The sequence below is a fragment of the Gossypium hirsutum genome, chromosome A05 (genome assembly GCF_007990345.1).
Source record: "Gossypium hirsutum isolate 1008001.06 chromosome A05, Gossypium_hirsutum_v2.1, whole genome shotgun sequence".
In the NCBI taxonomy this organism is placed as follows: domain Eukaryota; kingdom Viridiplantae; phylum Streptophyta; class Magnoliopsida; order Malvales; family Malvaceae; genus Gossypium; species Gossypium hirsutum.
The window spans coordinates 80,872,824-80,890,482 of record NC_053428.1 but is presented as its reverse complement, the minus strand read 5'-3'; the positions used below and the strand labels follow the sequence as shown (position 1 = coordinate 80,890,482).

The window sequence follows — 17,659 nt, the reverse complement described above, 5'->3', positions numbered from 1 at the left end:
GATTCCATTTTGTGCGGGAAATTATTGATGAGGGGAAAATTCATCTTCAGAAGATTAAGACTGCAGATAATACTGCATATATGATGACCAAGGTGGTAACAATAACCAAGTTTGGACATTGTTTGAACTTGATCAATATCCTGCAAGTTTAACAGTTGAAGAATGCACTATTAAGTATTGTTGACAAAGACAGAAAGAATTGAGTGAAGATAAGATTATCCTAATCTAATCTTCAAGGTGGAGATTATTGGTAATCATCCATATTTTGGAAGGACAAAGATATGGGTATCAAAATGTTGGCACTAGAAATATGAGATTTAAGGCACCAAGAGTGGGATTGAGATTTGGCATGAGATAATTGCAAATTTTGGTCCCTAATTGTATAGTGACTTTTCTAGTTGATCATTGAACCTCCACTATAAATAGGCCTAACCATTTCTCATTTTTCTATCAACCCACATTTTCCATTCTCTACTTAAGGCATTTTTCTCTCTTTGTAAATCTTCACTTGTATCTTGGAGTGAAATATATTTGGTAGTGCCCGATGACGTAGGTAAAATTTGCTGAACCTCGTTAAAATTCTAGTGTTCTTTATTGTATTATTTTGCATATTTTGTAAGTGTGATTGTAGTGATTTATTGTGCTATTAAATTATGATAGAAGGATATTCTAGCTAGGATAGACCTAGTACTTAAGCGATCCTTGTGATCCATCTCTCTTTCTTGGGAATTGAACTTAGTGTGATTTTTTAGTACAATAATTTTACTCTTTTACACGCTTCCACACAACATGCATCAAACATGTTCTCTATATATAATTAAAAACATCTTTTTGGTTTTCAAAATCATTTACCTTTAATAATGGAGGTATATGTAACAGCCTAGTAATGCTAACAACAAATTTTTCGCATCGACAATACAATATTTTGTAATGATTTTTTGCATTGCTAAATACTATTTTTCTTGTAAAGGTAAGACTTTTTTTCAACCTATGAAAAAATAAAAAGGAATTAAATTGTTACAAAATAATAAAACAAATATAAATAACAATACGATCAAAGAACAACTTCAAACCACCGATCTTTCCTTAGCTATAAATTAATTACGAAAACAACTCAAGAATTAATCCTTACTATAAATTAATTACAAGAACAACATGATCATTAATCATTACTAGTTAAACAACACTTAGAGATGTTCCTAAAACTTATTTCACAAACAACTTTACATATTAGAAAATCCTGACTCTAATTAATAAACTCAATTGCACAGTTCATTTAAATTATATCACTCTTTCCCATAGCATAACCCAATTGCTCTCTAAATCGAATTACGCCAACTATGAGAGAGCAATTTTTGGTTACAATGGGTGACAGTGATTATAAAGACTTAATATATATATATTTTTAATTTAACTCAAACAAATATATTTGATTCGATTCGATTCAAATTACATCTCACTCGACTCAATTCGAGAAAATTTCAAATCAAGTTAAGATGATAAAATATGATTCATCAACTTGATTAACTCGAAATTTTTTTATTTGATTCAATTCGATCGAACGCTCACCCTTAGTTTTATCCTATAATTTGAGAATAGTTGACATGAGATGTAACAATCTTGCAATTGTTATTTAGCTAGCCAAAGACTACTGCCATATTGGTATGTTTGGGGTGGTTGGTGAGATCACCACTTGCCCCAAACAATTAAAAAGGGACCAAATTGTAAAACATAAAAATTAAAAGTATTTTTATAAATTTTCCTTTTAATTTTTTTTGAAACTTCTTTTTATAATATTTAATTTTTTTTGTAATTTTATAAAATTTAGTAACATGTTTATACATTTAAATATATGAATTCAAAAATATTATAATTTAAATATATGAATTCAAAAATATTATAATTTAACATTAATGGGCTAAATTCAAAATTTTATTCGATATTTAAAATGAAAATATCTATGAAAAACCATTAGTCCAAATTTCGAATCAAGTTTTAAAATTTTTATTATTTGAATCCATTAAATTTACTAAATTTATTTTAATTTTATTTAATAAAAAAATATGATACAATGTCTGTTTTTCTAAAAATAAATGGTACTTTTTTTTCTTACAAATCTATAAACCTTTTAATACTATTTTATAAAATATTAATTTTCATATTAAAAATTAATTTTTTTAAAAATCATAATAGAATATTCTTTTAAAAATTTTGGTAAATTATAAATATTTTTATTATTTTATAAAATAAAATTTTAATTAATAACCATAACTAAATTCATGCATTGTTATGGATATACAAACTAATTTAACCTATAAATAATAATATAGTCCCCATTTTTGTGCTTATGAGTGAGCGTCCGATCGAATCAAGTGAAAAATTTTGAGTTAATCAAGTTCATAAGTACTATTTATCATCCTAACTCAAATTCAATTTTTTTCGAATCAATTTGAGTGAAATGAAATTCGAGTCGAGTCAAATCAAGTGAAATTGTTCTAGTTAAATTAAAAAAATTAAACATGTCAAGTAAAAATATTGTTACAGTTAATTAATTCCATATTAGAGCACAAAATTTGAAACCGTATATTTTGAGTTTTTAAAAAAAAACATAAAAAGATACTTGACTATGATAAATTTGAATTATTAATTAGGTACCCAAAGTTATTATTTTAGCAAATTTTTAAAATTTTAACTTTTTTATTATATATTTTTAGAATTTATTAAAATTTTATAATTTTTTTAACAATATAAATGTGAAATTTTTATTAATATTTTGAATTTTAAAAAATATTTTAAAATTTTGAAAAATATTTTAATTTTTTTGTAATTTTTATTGAGAGACCAATTGCTTTTTTTCAAAGTTAACAGGTACCAAAAGAATATTTATATCACTCTATTATTCAAATTATTTAAATTATTTGAGTTATTCGAATTGTGAAATTCAACTTGACTTGAACTTGAAACTCAAATCGAGTTGACTCAAATATTTGAATAACTCAGTTTGATTAACTTAAAATTAAAAATTTTTCCTATTTTCTTAAACGAATTAAAGTTTTGCTCATCCTTATTTGTGTTATTTATAAAAAAAAAAACACTTATTTCCATTATTGTGTGGGTATGTTATTATAGAGATGATTTTGATGGTAACCGTTGGTATCTGATTAATGATTGTACTTTGGAGAATGGGCCAACCCCTCTCAAAGCTCTCTTCCATACCAAAATTTACAAAGCCCTCTAACACTACCAACCCATCTCCGTCCCAAAGCCCTTCTTTCATTCGAAACCGAAACGACGGCGGATTCAAGTTCTATTGAAACACCACTTTACCCCACAACAGTTCGGATTCTATAAGTAAGTTCGTTAAAAGAATCGAAAGCGGCGGTAAATTCAACTGCGACACAGCAATGGACTCCAACACACAGAATCCAGGCAGCGCGTTAACCGTCACGCGCTTCTCCGACCTGAAGCCGCCTCTCTCTGAAACTGTTCTCGAAGCATTATCGCAAGCTGGCTTTAAATTCTGTACTCCTGTCCAAGCCGCCACTATCCCCCTGCTATGCAGTTTCAAGGACGTAGCCGTCGACGCCGCCACCGGCTCTGGAAAAACCCTAGCTTTCCTTATCCCTATTGTAGAGATTCTGCGTCGATCCTCGTCTTCTCCTCCCAAACGTCATCAGGTTCTTTTTCACTCCCTGAAAATAATTTTTCCCCTACTGTTTTGTCATTAATTTGTATTATTTTCTCTTTTATGTTTGGCTGCTGAGAAAATTAGATGAACACTAGAGCCAAAGCTTCTCTATTTTTCTTCTTCATATTTGAAACGATAAACCAGTGGCTCCTATTCATATACTTGAAATTGCCTGATTTAAAGATTAGTTTATTATCAAGTTTTGAATATTCCGCAGGTAATGGGGATAATTATTTCACCTACGAGGGAGCTTTCGTCGCAAATATATAATGTAGCACAGCCTTTCATTTCTACCTTGCCCAATGTAAAGTCTATGCTTCTTGTTGGAGGTGTTGAGGTGAAAGCAGATGTGAAGAAAATCGAGGATGAAGGAGCCAATCTACTGATTGGCACGCCTGGTAGACTGTATGACATAATGGACCGGATGGCTGTCTTGGATTTTCGTAACCTTGAGGTTGTCATTCTTATTCAAACTGTTGTTATTGTTGTTCCAATAGGGTCGGAAGTGTGTAAATTATTGTACTAAAAAATCACACAAAGTTCAATTCCCAGGGAAGAGAGGTGGATCACATGGATCTCTTAAATACCAAGTCTTTCCTTAGACAGAATATCCCTTCTATAGTAATTTAATAGCACAATTAAATACTACTATTATACCCTCAAATATTGAAAGAAAAATAGGACAAGAAAGAACACAAGAGATTTAACGAGGTTCGGTAAATTATACCTACGTCCTCGGGCACTAACACCAGATGATAACTTTACTATCTCTAAAGTATTACAAACAAATAGAATTCCTTAAGAATTCTCAAATGGGAGAAGAGAGAAAACTAAGAGAGAAAGATTGGTTGGGATGAATTGAAATGAGAAATGAGAAGGCCTATTTATAGTTGAGGTTTAAGGACCAAACAATAAATAGCCCATTATCTCAAGGACCAAAAAAAAATTATCCCATGCCACTTTTTCAAAGTCAACTTTAGGGTGCTAAACTTGCACCACTTTGTATTGTTTGCCATTAATGTTGTCTTCCATTAATGTTAACAGTTATCTTATTAACATGTATGGAAAGTAAGAAATTCTATATTGAAAATGTGCTCAACTGTTGGTTCAATGCTATTGATAGTTTATTTTATTCTCACAATTTAATGTCAAAGGTTAGAAAGAAATGCTATCATATATTAACAACAGCTAAATAGTAATTAGCTAGCTTGGTGGAATGTTAAGTTTGTTGATCACACTTTTCTTTACTTGATGAAAAAACATGACTATTTTTTTATGGTATTCATTTCATACACGCTATTGAATTATCTGTTGCCCTTTTGGTTGGTACAGATTTTGATTTTAGATGAGGCTGATAGGCTTCTAGATATGGGATTCCAGAAGCAGATAAACTATATAATATCTCGATTGCCAAAGCTTCGTAGAACTGGTCTTTTTTCAGCTACTCAAACAGAGGCAGTTGAAGAGCTATCTAAAGCGGGATTGAGGAATCCAGTGAGGGTTGAAGTTAGAGCTGAGACGAAGTCACTGAGTACTTCAGTTTCATCTGAGCAATTAGCCTCATCGAAAACACCTTCAGGCCTTCACCTTGAGGTATACTATACTTTCATCTATTTTCAGTTACCCTTATAATTTTGTTCTTTACTCGATTAAATATTGGCTTTGCTGTTATATCACTTTATATTTTCCCTCAGTCACAACTTCTTTAAAAAACTTTACCATGTTGACATGTTCTAAAATCAATTTTCTTTGAGCAGTTCAAATTGTATTTGAATTTCCAGTTATTTGTAAAAGTGTTTTATTTTCATTCTGCAGTATTTGGAATGTGAAGCAGATAAGAAAGCATCACAGCTTGTTGATCTCCTCGTAAAGACCAAATCTAAAAAAGTTATAGTGTAGGTTATGCATGAAGATTCCCTCTATCGTTTTTATTTTACAGAAAATGACAATTAGTTTTTGCTGGTTACCATACGATTTAATTATTTATGCAGATATTTCATGACTTGTGCTTGTGTTGATTACTGGGGAGTTGTTCTTCCACGTCTCAATGCTTTGAAGCGATTCTCATTAATTGCTTTACATGGAAAGATGAAGCAGGTAAAATAACGGAGATCAGTATGGCTTGTCCATTAATAAGTTTGGAAATTGTGAACTAATTGTTGTGTATTCTGATGTATTTAATCTTTTGCTGCTCTATAGACTGCCAGGGAGAAAGCATTAGCTACATTTACCTCTCTTTCAAGTGGCATTCTTCTATGTACTGATGTTGCAGCACGTGGACTTGACATTCCTGGTGTTGATTGTATAGTACAGGTTGCTTAATATCCAAAAGGCATTTTAAATTTACTAATACATACCTACTTAGAAAATTAAATCAAGGTTACTAGCTGCTAGTATTTGCTCGAATTTCTGATAGATGATAGATGTCTATGGCCTATGTGCTTGGTTCTTTTGCAGTATGATCCCCCTCAAGATCCAAATGTATTTGTTCACAGAGTTGGGAGAACTGCCGTTTGGGTAGACAAGGAAGTGCCATTGTTTTCCTATTACCTAAGGTGCATTATATGCGATCTTTCCTTGTTTGAGTGTGTGGTTTTTGTAGTTTTAATTTCTGATCTGGAATTTTAATGTAGATCACTGTGTTTATTTCCACCATTTTAATGGTTTGATCAAATTTGAGGCATTTTTCTAGGAGGAAGCTTATACAGAAAGTTTTAATTTCTGATTTGGAATTTTAATGTAGATCACTGTGTTTATTTCCACCATTTTAATGGTTTGATCGAATTTGAGGCATTTTTCTAGGAGGAAGCTTATATAGAATTTTTGCGCATAAGAAGGGTTCCTCTTCAAGAAAGGAAATGCATAGATGATGTTGTTGATGTTGTTCCTCAGGTAAAGAAAATTTGTATTTTGATAACATCTTTGCTACAATAACTGTATTATCATTTCTTTATCAATTTTCTTTCTTAAACTTGCTTCAGATACGGTCTGCTGCATTGAAAGACCGTGATGTGATGGAGAAAGGGCTTAGAGCATTTGTTTCCTTTATTCGTGCCTACAAAGAGCATCAATGCTCTTATATTTTCAGGTTCTAACTTTGATTTGCCTTTTCTCTAATTTGCTGCCGCCTGTCTTCTACTCTCTCTGTGTAAATTAATATTGTTATCTGACAGATGGAAAGAACTTGAAATTGGCAAGTTAGGCACAGGATATGGTCTATTGCAGCTCCCTTCTATGCCTGAGGTAAAGCACCATTCGCTTTCCACTGAGGGTTTCACTCCAGTTGAGAACATCAATATGGACGATATCAAGTTTAAGTAAGACCTCTTCAGAATCTCAACTATGCCTTGTTGAACAGATTAACTGGTTTGACTGGAATTAGTGTGAATGAAATTTCTTAAGTATCTATGCTTCTTTATTTGATTCCTTTTTTGGTAGAAATCCCAACTGAATCTCAATTGTAACTTTTTTTCCTGGAATCCTATTGGAGGACAAATATGATAACCATGTTAAGAATGATTCAGCTGTTAACTTTTTCTTATAAAGGATGCCACAGTTTGTGATAAGGGAAGGAATGTAAGATGGTAGGTTTTGAAACTTAGACCTGCTTAATGCCACTTCTCAGGGTGGCTGCATGAGCCACCTGAATTAAGCTTCAATTGAGCAATTAACATTTTACTTATGGCCTTTAAAGACCAACCTTTTTATCTTCACCAATACCTGGCGCATCTAATGTATCTTCTAGTTGCTAATTATGGTAATTATATAGGGATAAATCTCGTGAGAAACAGAGGAAGAAAAATTTACAAACAAAGAAAGAACGAGAGCAACAAGAATCAAAACCTGAGAAACCCGAAAGGGCCACATACGCTGCCGCCCCTGTCATGAAGAAGAAAACTGCTAAACAGAGACGTGCTGCCCAAACCATTGAAGATGAAGAGGAATTGACCCGGGAATATCGGCTATTGAAGAAACTAAAAAAGGGGGCTATTGATGAAACTGAGTTTGCAAAGTTGACAGGAACTGAAGATTTAGTTTGAACTTTCAAGTATGTAGTTTTGCAGGGTTTGACTTGCCCTTTCCCTTTCTGAAGGAAGAGCTTGAGGCGTACGGCCGTTACTTTTTCTAGAAGACCAATTCTCTACAGCTCTTTTAACAATGGATTTTGGAAAGTAGAGTTTTGGTGTTCAAGTGATGGAAAGTAGACGCGCAGCATATTGATATGTCTGAATTTATATAATTGTTCCAATCTCTGAATTTCTTTATTTCACATTTGATTTTGTTGATTCAGTCACTACAACTATTGTAATGTGTATGTTAGGGGAACCAGATTTATACATTTGATTTTAGAGTGTTAGCGATTAAAAAAATAGAAGCAGAAAGAGTTTTACTTTTACCTACCTAAGTACCTCTTTGCCGCGAGTTTAATCATTAGTCAAAATTGAAGATGCCAAGTAATTTTTTAGAAAAATGTCACAGTTTTATTTTAATAAAAAAATACTAGTTAAATTTAGCCTAAAACCAGTCGAAGTTATATATGGAACATGGATTTATAATTGTAGTACATAGATTTATCATTGGTAGTGCCTATAGCGGATAGACACTAAAGTTGACATCTACATCCGATTCTGTATGACATCATATTATGTTTCTGAAGTAACTCATATCAAACGTGCTCAATATACAATATGATAAAATCATATAAATACATATTAATTATAATCTAATTAATTAGGGGTTAAGCAAAGCGTAATGCGAGATTAGGATTTAAATCCCAACTCTTTTCATAAAATTTCAACATTATTTCTCAAAATAGGAAATTCATGTTTTGAGACAGATCTAATTTTATTTTTAATAACTTTTGTTTCAATATTAGTATGTCTTAAGACATGCCATTGAGGTTCACGAGACAATACTCTTTAGCCTCCCTGTTTTCTTATTTGTGTGATATGCCTTCAATTTTATGAGATTGTAAGACAACACATCCATATTTGTTTTTTGAAAAGGAAGGCATATCAACATTAGTGACAAAAACGTTAAACCCCGGAGCAGCAGGGGCATAATGAAGGTTGGATTGTTGGATCTCAGAGATCCATTGGTCACAGTTTTGCTGAACTGTGAGCATTGCGAGGTGGACTCTCGCTCACAAAAAAGAAAGGGGCATATATGAACATCACATCTCATTGTTGCATCTTCAATTATTAGGTGCATGAAAAACAATCGTATACTTGATCTGCTAATATCTGAATGCATGCAGGGACCATGCCCCATCATCCAATCCCAACATGTGTTTCGAAGAAGGCAACCAATCAATGTGCTATAAAAGGCAGCAGCTGTCTACCTTTAAATTCCGATGCTTTATTTCCTATGGTCAAACAAACAAACTAACATGAAGGCACCTTGAAATTTAGCTTTCAAACTCACATCACATGTTCACCCAAGTCAATGCTTCGCCTCCTCTATTTTCTCCGTCTCTTTAAAACCCGTAGAACTCTCTTATATCTCCACAATTTCTTCACTTCAATCCTCAAACCCATCACCAATCTCATCGCAAAAATCATGCCCAATCAATCCGATGACCACAACTCCGATCCCCCACCACCACCCTTCGACCCATCAAAGCCCTCCATTCCCATCTCTTACCCCATCAACTCCCTTGAAGACCTTGACTCCGCTTCTTACTTTACTTCTTTTCACTACCCTTTTAATAAATCCACTGTTCCTCTCCATCCCCCAATTCAGCTTTGCCTCCAAGGCCCAGGCTTTTGGTTTGCCATGACATGCAAGGTGGCTACGTCGATGATAAGTGGATCCAGGGTGGCCATAATTCCGGCGCTTACGCCATCTGGCACTGGTATTTGATCGATGTTTTTGTTTATTTTTCTCATAATTTGGTCACCCTGCCTCCTCCTTGTTGGACCAATACTGCTCATAGGCATGGAGTTAAGGTCAGTTCCCTCATTTTTTTTTCCTGATTGAAAAGTGTTTAATTCGGCTTATTTCAAGTGGAATAATGGTGGGTTTAGCTGACTCAATTGATAAAGCCAGGCGATGTATGAATTTATGGTTTTTCTTTCTAAATATATATTTTGCTTAAGTAAGGAAATGGGTTTAGGCTAAAAGAAAGGTTCCTTATCTCCACTGGGCCTTAAAAAGAGTTCTAGTTAACTATAATTGCTTTCTTATGAACAGTTTGCTTAAGTTGCATTAACAATTGCGATAAATTTTAATGATCTATAGAAAAGCACAATCTTTTTCTTTCTGCTCAATCAAGAAATGGTTTCTGACCTTTTCCGGTGTAGCTCATGTGTTATGGTGATCCAGCGTGTTTTGAAAGCTTGTTTCGTTTTCTTTGGATTATGGTGTTTTAGAGACTAAAGGAAGCTTTATATATGTTTTTTGTCTGTGTCTGTGGAATCTAAGGTATTGGGGACATTTATCACAGAATGGGATGAAGGCGCAGCTATTTGCAAGAAGCTGCTTTCCACTAAAGAGTCTGCTCACAAGTATGCTGAACGCTTGGCAGAGCTCGCTGTTGCTTTAGGCTTTGATGGATGGCTGGTATATGCTACACAACAATCAAAAAGCTCAGCACATACACACATGCACCATGTTACATACAAAGATACTAAGTTTTTAGGGCAAGGAAAGATGAAATTAAGAGAATGTTTGATTCTATTTTGGAGGAAGCATAGCAGTTAGATCATATAAATAAGAGTTCTTCCTTATGTCACTCTAATATATGGGATCTTCATATATTGGCTGTCATTAACCAAGGAAAGCTTCCTTGCAGCTCAATTTGGAGGTTAAAGTGGACATCGGCCAAATTCCTAATCTGAAAGAATTTGTTAGCCATTTAACTCAGACTATGCACTCCTCCCTTCCTGGATCTTTGGTTATATGGTTTGTGAAAAGGAGAAGCCGTGATTTAATTATGCAACATTTTTTGAAGTGTATTAAAATTTTATCTGATTAAACTTGTTGTTGACACAGGTATGACAGTGTGACAATTGATGGAGAACTTAGCTGGCAAAACCAACTGAATGAAAAGAATAAACCTTTCTTTGATATTAGTGATGGAATCTTCATTAACTATACATGGAAGGTATTTCCTTTAACTTTACCATCCATATTAACCTTAATTTCATCTTTTTGTTGCATGTAAAACCTTTTGTATATCTTGCAGGAGGCCTACCCTAAGCTTTCAGCAAGAGTTGCTGGTGATAGAAAGTTTGATGTCTATTTGGGGATAGATGTATTTGGAAGGGGAACATTTGGTGGTGGCCAATGGACTGTATGTTCCTTACAAACCTTACAATAGTGTTTCTTTCATATATATATATCCTTAATTTGGCTTTTTGATTGGTTTCAAAAGTCAATTTGGAAGCTCACAATCTTAACATTTATGATTAGCATTTCTAATTTTGATGACGTTTTATTCATAAAGATGTTGATCTCATATCAATATTTCAGAAACTAGATGTTCATTACTATCATTGCAGCTGCATATGGATCTTAGATACAATTATTAATGTGCTGATTGGGAAATTCTCAAAAAAAAAAAAAAAACAAAAAATGAGAGCCTGTAGTGTTATACACTTATTAATCATACTTGATTAGGGTTGGGAGCTGATGCACAAATTTGGTTGGGTTGTGATTTCATCAACAGTTGATACCTTCTTACATTTTCTTTGCTTTTCTGGGCAATCTTAGTGGTTTTATATTGTATCATATGTAACAATAAACAAACAGAAAATAAAACATGGTATTGAGTTTTGACCCGCTTTATGATCAGTGCCTGAACTAATGCATCTAATTGGTGATGCTTTCATCTTCTTTCTCTCTGAATTTCCATGGCAGTTTGGTGGCTAGATCCATTGCCCTGTTTTGTTTGTATTTCTGATTGACTTGTATGCTTTACATTTTTCAATAATTTACAAGGAAAGTGAATTCTTTCTGATCATCATCTTTGTTATATCACAAGACCAACTGTAATATGAGCTCTTTGCTTGTTAGAAATGCATTCAACCTGAGAGTTCATAGACTTTATCAAATCCATGCTGCAGTTCAAGTTCAACCAGTTAGTATTTCTAGTTTCATGCGTTAATTGTCTTTCAATTTTACTGACTGAATCCCTAACAATTCTTTCCATAACAGACAAATGTTGCACTTGATGTGATAAAGAAGGATGATGTCTCAGCTGCCGTATTTGCTCCTGGATGGGTTTATGAAACAAAACAACCCCCTGATTTTCAGACTGCTCAAAATCGGTATTGCACATCTTCCGGTCGATAATTATTTGTTATAGAGTGCTGATTTGTTAATATGTCTACTCTTCCCTTTCAATGATGCTCTGATCTATACTCTTTAGTTTCGAGAATTTCTTGTTGATATTCCACTTCATGAATTAAAGCAATGCCCTAGTCTGGTTTTTAAAGAGTGTTGCTCTGTATGTGTTTCCGACTTGTATACGGTTTGGTATTCTTAGTTTCTTTACTGCATGTATGCAGTTTGTATATGTAAATATATACATGCACTTAAATATTTGCTTGTGTATTTATTCTTAATTTGTGAATGGTGGTGTGATCACATTATGTCATAATTTGTACAATTCTTTTCTCATTTGAGTCTTTTCAAAGAGCTTCACCACTAATACTTGGCTTTTGCAGTTGGTGGGCTCTAGTTGAGAAATCATGGGGAATTGTACAAAATTATCCTAAAGTATTGCCATTCTACTCAAATTTTGATCAGGTTGCAACCATGTTATATTCTTTGTTCTTTTCGTATGTCTTTCAAAATTAGCAGGCATGTAAAACTTACTGCAAAATTACTAATGCATTATCTAACCAGACTCCTCGGGCATATATGTATCTCAGGGTCGTGGTAATCATATTTCCATCGATGGAGCAGAAGTATTAAGCACTCAATGGAACAACATTTCTTCACAATCCTTTCAGGTACCAACCTCATGGACATCTCATTTCTCTCACTTGTCTGAATAGAAACATAAATGTTTGTATGTTCTTGTTTCAGCCTTTCCTTGAGTGTGTTGATGATCCTACCTCAAACACCATTGATGTCCGCGTTGAGTAAGTGTGCACGAGTCTTTCCTGTTGAAATGATTCAGCGCTATGTATAACGTTCCAAGGTCTAAGAACTGGTTGATAAATGGCAGCTGTAGTGAAGTATCATTTAGTGGAGGAGGAAACCTCACATTTAAAGGAACTCTTGAGGCCAAAGCTTATGTCTCAACCAGACTCTTTTTAGGAGAGCTTTTTATGGGTGGCTTGCCTGTTCGTTTCACATATTCTGTAAGCTATCTTGATTCTCGACCAAGTGATTTCTATTTTAGCCAATTATTCTCAATATATAATATTTGTTCAGTCCGGTTAGCATTTGGGAATCAAATCCTGGCATATTTTGCACATTCAATGAGAATGCAACCTGATAACGATATCATGCTAGATGTTTCAATCCAAGTTTCTTTCAATATTAGCTGGTTAACACGAATGCCACAACTTGCTGCAGGTAAAATCAGAAGGTAACTCTCAAGTGGGTCTTTCTCTTGAATTCTCTTCTGAAATGGAAGGAAAAAAGAAGTTGCTTCTTGCATCCCAGGAGACAAACCAATTCTCTAGCAAATTCGATGAAACGATTGTGCTACATCAACCTACAAAATCAGAAACGGCTCCAGGATGGGTTATACAAGAGAGCAACATTTCAATGAATGGATACACATTAACAGAAATCCGCGCCATATGCTACAGGAAACAACCAGAGAACAGTGAACATAAATCAGAAGCTAGATCAAAAACCACCCAGGATCCAGCAGAATACTTTGCTGTGCTTGGACACATTAGCATATCAACTTCGGTACAGAACACAGAATTTCCTCCATCAACTTCCTGGATCGTTGAGGGTAAGGATGTGGAATGGGGAGGTTCTCAAGGTCCAAAAACCCTCAGTCTTAAGATCAGCTGGAAATTGAAAGATGGATGGAGTAGCCGTTTCCCAAGATACAATATCTATGTTGAGAAACTAAAGAAACAAGCAGTGAGACCCCAAGGAAGAAAGCTAGAGATCCCTGCTCTAGCACCACCCAATGCTCGGAATGGCAAAACTGAAGTCGCAGGGGAGTACCTTGGAGAATCACAAGTTGAAGCCTTCTATGTATCTGACTTTATCATCCCTTCTGCCATTTCAAGCCTCAAGTATATTATTCAACCATGTGATTCTGGTGGTGCTAGCCAAGTTCTTGATGATGCCCCATTTTTTCAATTTAATGTTGAAGGTCAATGAACATCATCACTTTTGTTTCTCAGCATCAGTATTTACCTCACTTCTGAATGTACGAGCCTTCACTAGTCAATTGTTATTCTCCATTTAAAGAACTAATAAATTAATTAAATTATGACATGTTAAGGTGTGCTAAATGCACTTTTATGTATCATATTATTTGTTTGTATTGTATAATATTATTTACTCGTTCCAATACAAATTGTAATAACCAATTTTGGTTGAATTCGATTTTTCAAATTTTTATAGAATTCGAGTTGGTTTCTCAGCTTCTATGCGATTTTTCATGGTTTTAATTTTATTTAATTTTTTTCCTGCATAAAATCGAAAACTGAATTTTGAACCCGATTCCATGCCAAGCTCGTGGCTACCAATTCCATCTCCGCCGCGTCCCTTAACTCCCATCCAATCACTAGCCCCCGTCTATCTTCCTTGTTGATCTATCCCTTACAGTCACATATTCCAACTTTGATCACTTGGTTGCAAGCCCGCAAAGTATTTAGATGGATGCTTTCGTTGAAGTCAGCCAACAATCTCAGTAGTTTATTTAAAACCAAGCAAGCCACAAATTAGTGTCAAGCCACATTATGCTTCTGTACGACATAGCGAATGCCACAGTATACCTCACCTTTCTCCGAAGGGAAAAATATTTTATTATATAGAATGCATTACAAAAGGACTCTCCTATCCACACCATCGATGGGTTGTAGGGGCAGCCCTCGATGGTGACCTAGCACATACCTTAATCGGTGGCTTAGCCCAACAACTGTCGACTGTCAACATCCTATAAAGAAGTTAAAACATTTCTATAGAAATACTACAAGAAAACATAAAGATGGTTGAAATGAGGACACTATTCTAAATACAAGAGGACTACCTTCCTAAAATTCTTCTACTCTTTGCCATGGCCCTATACATGGGTGGCCCCTTGACAACCTACACTATCATAACCCTACAAGGTACACACTCCCCCATTCAATTTGTCAACATCCTTGTTGACTTAGTTGTTAAGAACTCTTTAATCTTCTACTCGAAACATTTGAGGTTGTTTAACACCCTATACCCGACCTGATTGTCGGATCCAAGATACGAGGTTCCAAACTTGTTGTCAGAGCAACTATAGTCAAGTTATATTCAATTAATACCAATTAACATAAAAATACAAATAATATAAGCACATTATATGACATATAAGCATCCTCGAGTCTTATACAAGCTAAAGAAAGCTCTAATGTTAATCTGATGTCAAATTAAGACTAAATTGTAATGCTGACAAAACTTCAACTTGATGTCGTGACGTAGGGAGTTCCTCATCACGATGCGACATACAATTTTAGCCTCATCATAGTGACCAAGTTTTATGCCACACTGTGGCTTAGAGCCCTAATCGCGTTGCGACGCAACATACTATTTCTACAGTTTCTAAAAAACCTTGACCTGAAATTTCTTTCCATCCAAAAATTATACACATTCATCTTAATGTCTATCTAACCTATGAAAACTTCAACACACAAATCATGAATTACATTACCTTATTTAACAAAAATCATGAATTGCATTACCTTATTTAACAATATACTAAAGCAGTAACACTTACAAGTTAGGTTATCGATTATATTTCACCTAAGCCCATTACAACCATACCAAATTCACCAAAACCATCTACATTTACAACATTTAATACATTTTAAACTATTTGATTAACTCATTCAAATATTGCGTCTAAGTAACCAATTATATATATAAACTTTTACTCAAAATTTCACATAGGTATAGTATAATGCCAAAAGTGACTTAACTATGTACATGCCACACTATTAGCAAAATAGAGATATACAAACTTCATTGAGTCAGGGATTGATTGTTGGATGCTGGATCAACTACTCAAACGACTGAGATCTACTTTACCTGCGCGTAGAGAAAAACAAACCGTACTATAACAGCTCGTTTTTGAGTCAAATCGGACCAGTAGTTTTGGGACTACAAATCTGAAGTTAAAATATTTATTTTATTATGTTATTAAAGTTTTCAGCATGATAGAATTATAGTGTGAAAGTTTCGTAAAGAAATTTTGCTGTTTGAATGGTTAATTCGGTAAAAAAGACTAAATCGCGTAAAGTGTAAAACTTGTGTTCTATTAACTAAAAGTGTCAAATAGCTATAGAACATTAAATTTAAGGTCCTTAGGTTGTAATTAAACCATTTGATAATTGAGTGGACATTTTTGGACAAGGCTAGTTAATGTTTAAAGGTTATTATTACAGTTAATATATTAAATTGATTAATAATAGAAAATGTAAAAGAATTAAAAGATGAATAAGCTATCATCTTTCTTATTTTCAACATCCATGGCCGAATATACCATTAAAGAAGGAGAATAAGTTTCGAAAATTGCATGAGTAAATTAAGGAATGTTTTTAGCTCGGTCTTTTTGATGATTTTTATGTTTTTGAGATTGTTGCTTAATATTCTAGCTAGCCCGTACCTTAGATTTCAAAATGCTTAAAGATTTAACATGTTGCCATTGTTGAATGCTTGAGTAATTTTATGGTTAATGATAGATTATGAAAGTTTATTGATAGTTAAACTAGTTTTGTAAAGTGATTTTTGACTTAAATGTCAAAAAGGGATTAAATTGAGAAATTGTAAAATTAGGTGGGTAAAAGTGTGAATTAATAAAAGATATGGGCTACTAGGGACTCCGTTAAAATTAAGCTAAGCATGGGTTGTACTAAATTGCATGAATTTTCAATTTTATGTGATAAGGAGTAAGTTGTAAATATATGAAAATTTAGGGGCAAATGTGTAAATTTTCCAAAATATGAATTATGGGCTAAATTGAATTGATTGAATACTGAATGTATTGAATTTGATAATATATAGATCAAGATAAGCCGAGATCGAAATTAGATTGGAGAAAAAGAAAAATAGACGAATAGTCGATAGTTTCCACTCGAGCAACTCGAGGTAAGTTTGTATAATTAGAATCAAACTTTTAAATACTTATATTTATTTGTAATGAATGTGTACAATTGAGTAATTGATATTGTAAAATCCCAAAATAGGGCCTAGTCGGAATAGTGGTTTCGAGACCACAAATCCGACATCAAAATATTTATTTTATGGTTATTATGAGGCCTAGAATATGAGTATATGCATTTGGTAAAGTTTCATGAAGAAATTCTAAGTATAAGATGTCCAATTGGAAATTAGGGACTAAATTGAATAAATTGCAAAACTTGGTTTCTAGAAGCAATTTGTATGAAATTGCTTTAGATTATGAATTGGAAGGTCTTGAGAGCAATTTTCCCAAATTCTAAATTTTTGGACAAAAATGGGCTTGCATGGATGAAATTTTAAAGAAAGGGCATAAGGGCATTTTGGTCATTAAGCATTTTAATGAAATAAAAAGAGAAAAATGGAGCAAAAACATGCTCATCTTCTTCCCATAGCTGTCGAAATTTGGAGGACACCATACCTAGGGTTTCTTCAATTTTCAAGTTCAATAGTAAGTGCTCACGAGCCCCATTTTTCATGTTCTTTGTATATTTGAAATCCCAGTAGCTTGATCTCTCCATTTCTACCCATATTTCATGCTAGGGTTCATGTTTAAAAATTTACCCATGTATGAGTTGATTGTGTTTTGATGGACTATGGAGGAATATGAAAGATTAA

The 17,659-nt window shown here is 33.7% G+C and overlaps 1 protein-coding gene and 1 pseudogene across 1 annotated transcript; both read left to right on the top strand.

The window, feature by feature from the left end:
* The first annotated feature begins 3,144 nt into the window (after positions 1 to 3,144).
* Positions 3,145 to 8,093, top strand: LOC107957164 (DEAD-box ATP-dependent RNA helicase 18-like; annotated as a pseudogene).
* Positions 8,094 to 9,038: 945 nt separating this feature from the next.
* LOC107957163 (cytosolic endo-beta-N-acetylglucosaminidase 1) lies at positions 9,039 to 14,210 on the top strand. Its single transcript, XM_016892606.2, is given in 12 exon segments — positions 9,039 to 9,425; positions 9,428 to 9,636; positions 10,112 to 10,249; positions 10,482 to 10,591; positions 10,682 to 10,793; positions 10,875 to 10,982; positions 11,846 to 11,958; positions 12,358 to 12,439; positions 12,565 to 12,645; positions 12,722 to 12,777; positions 12,864 to 12,999; positions 13,217 to 14,210. Coding segments are annotated over 12 exon segments (2,208 nt in total). The 5' UTR covers positions 9,039 to 9,133; the 3' UTR covers positions 13,988 to 14,210.
* Positions 14,211 to 17,659: the final 3,449 nt, after the last annotated feature.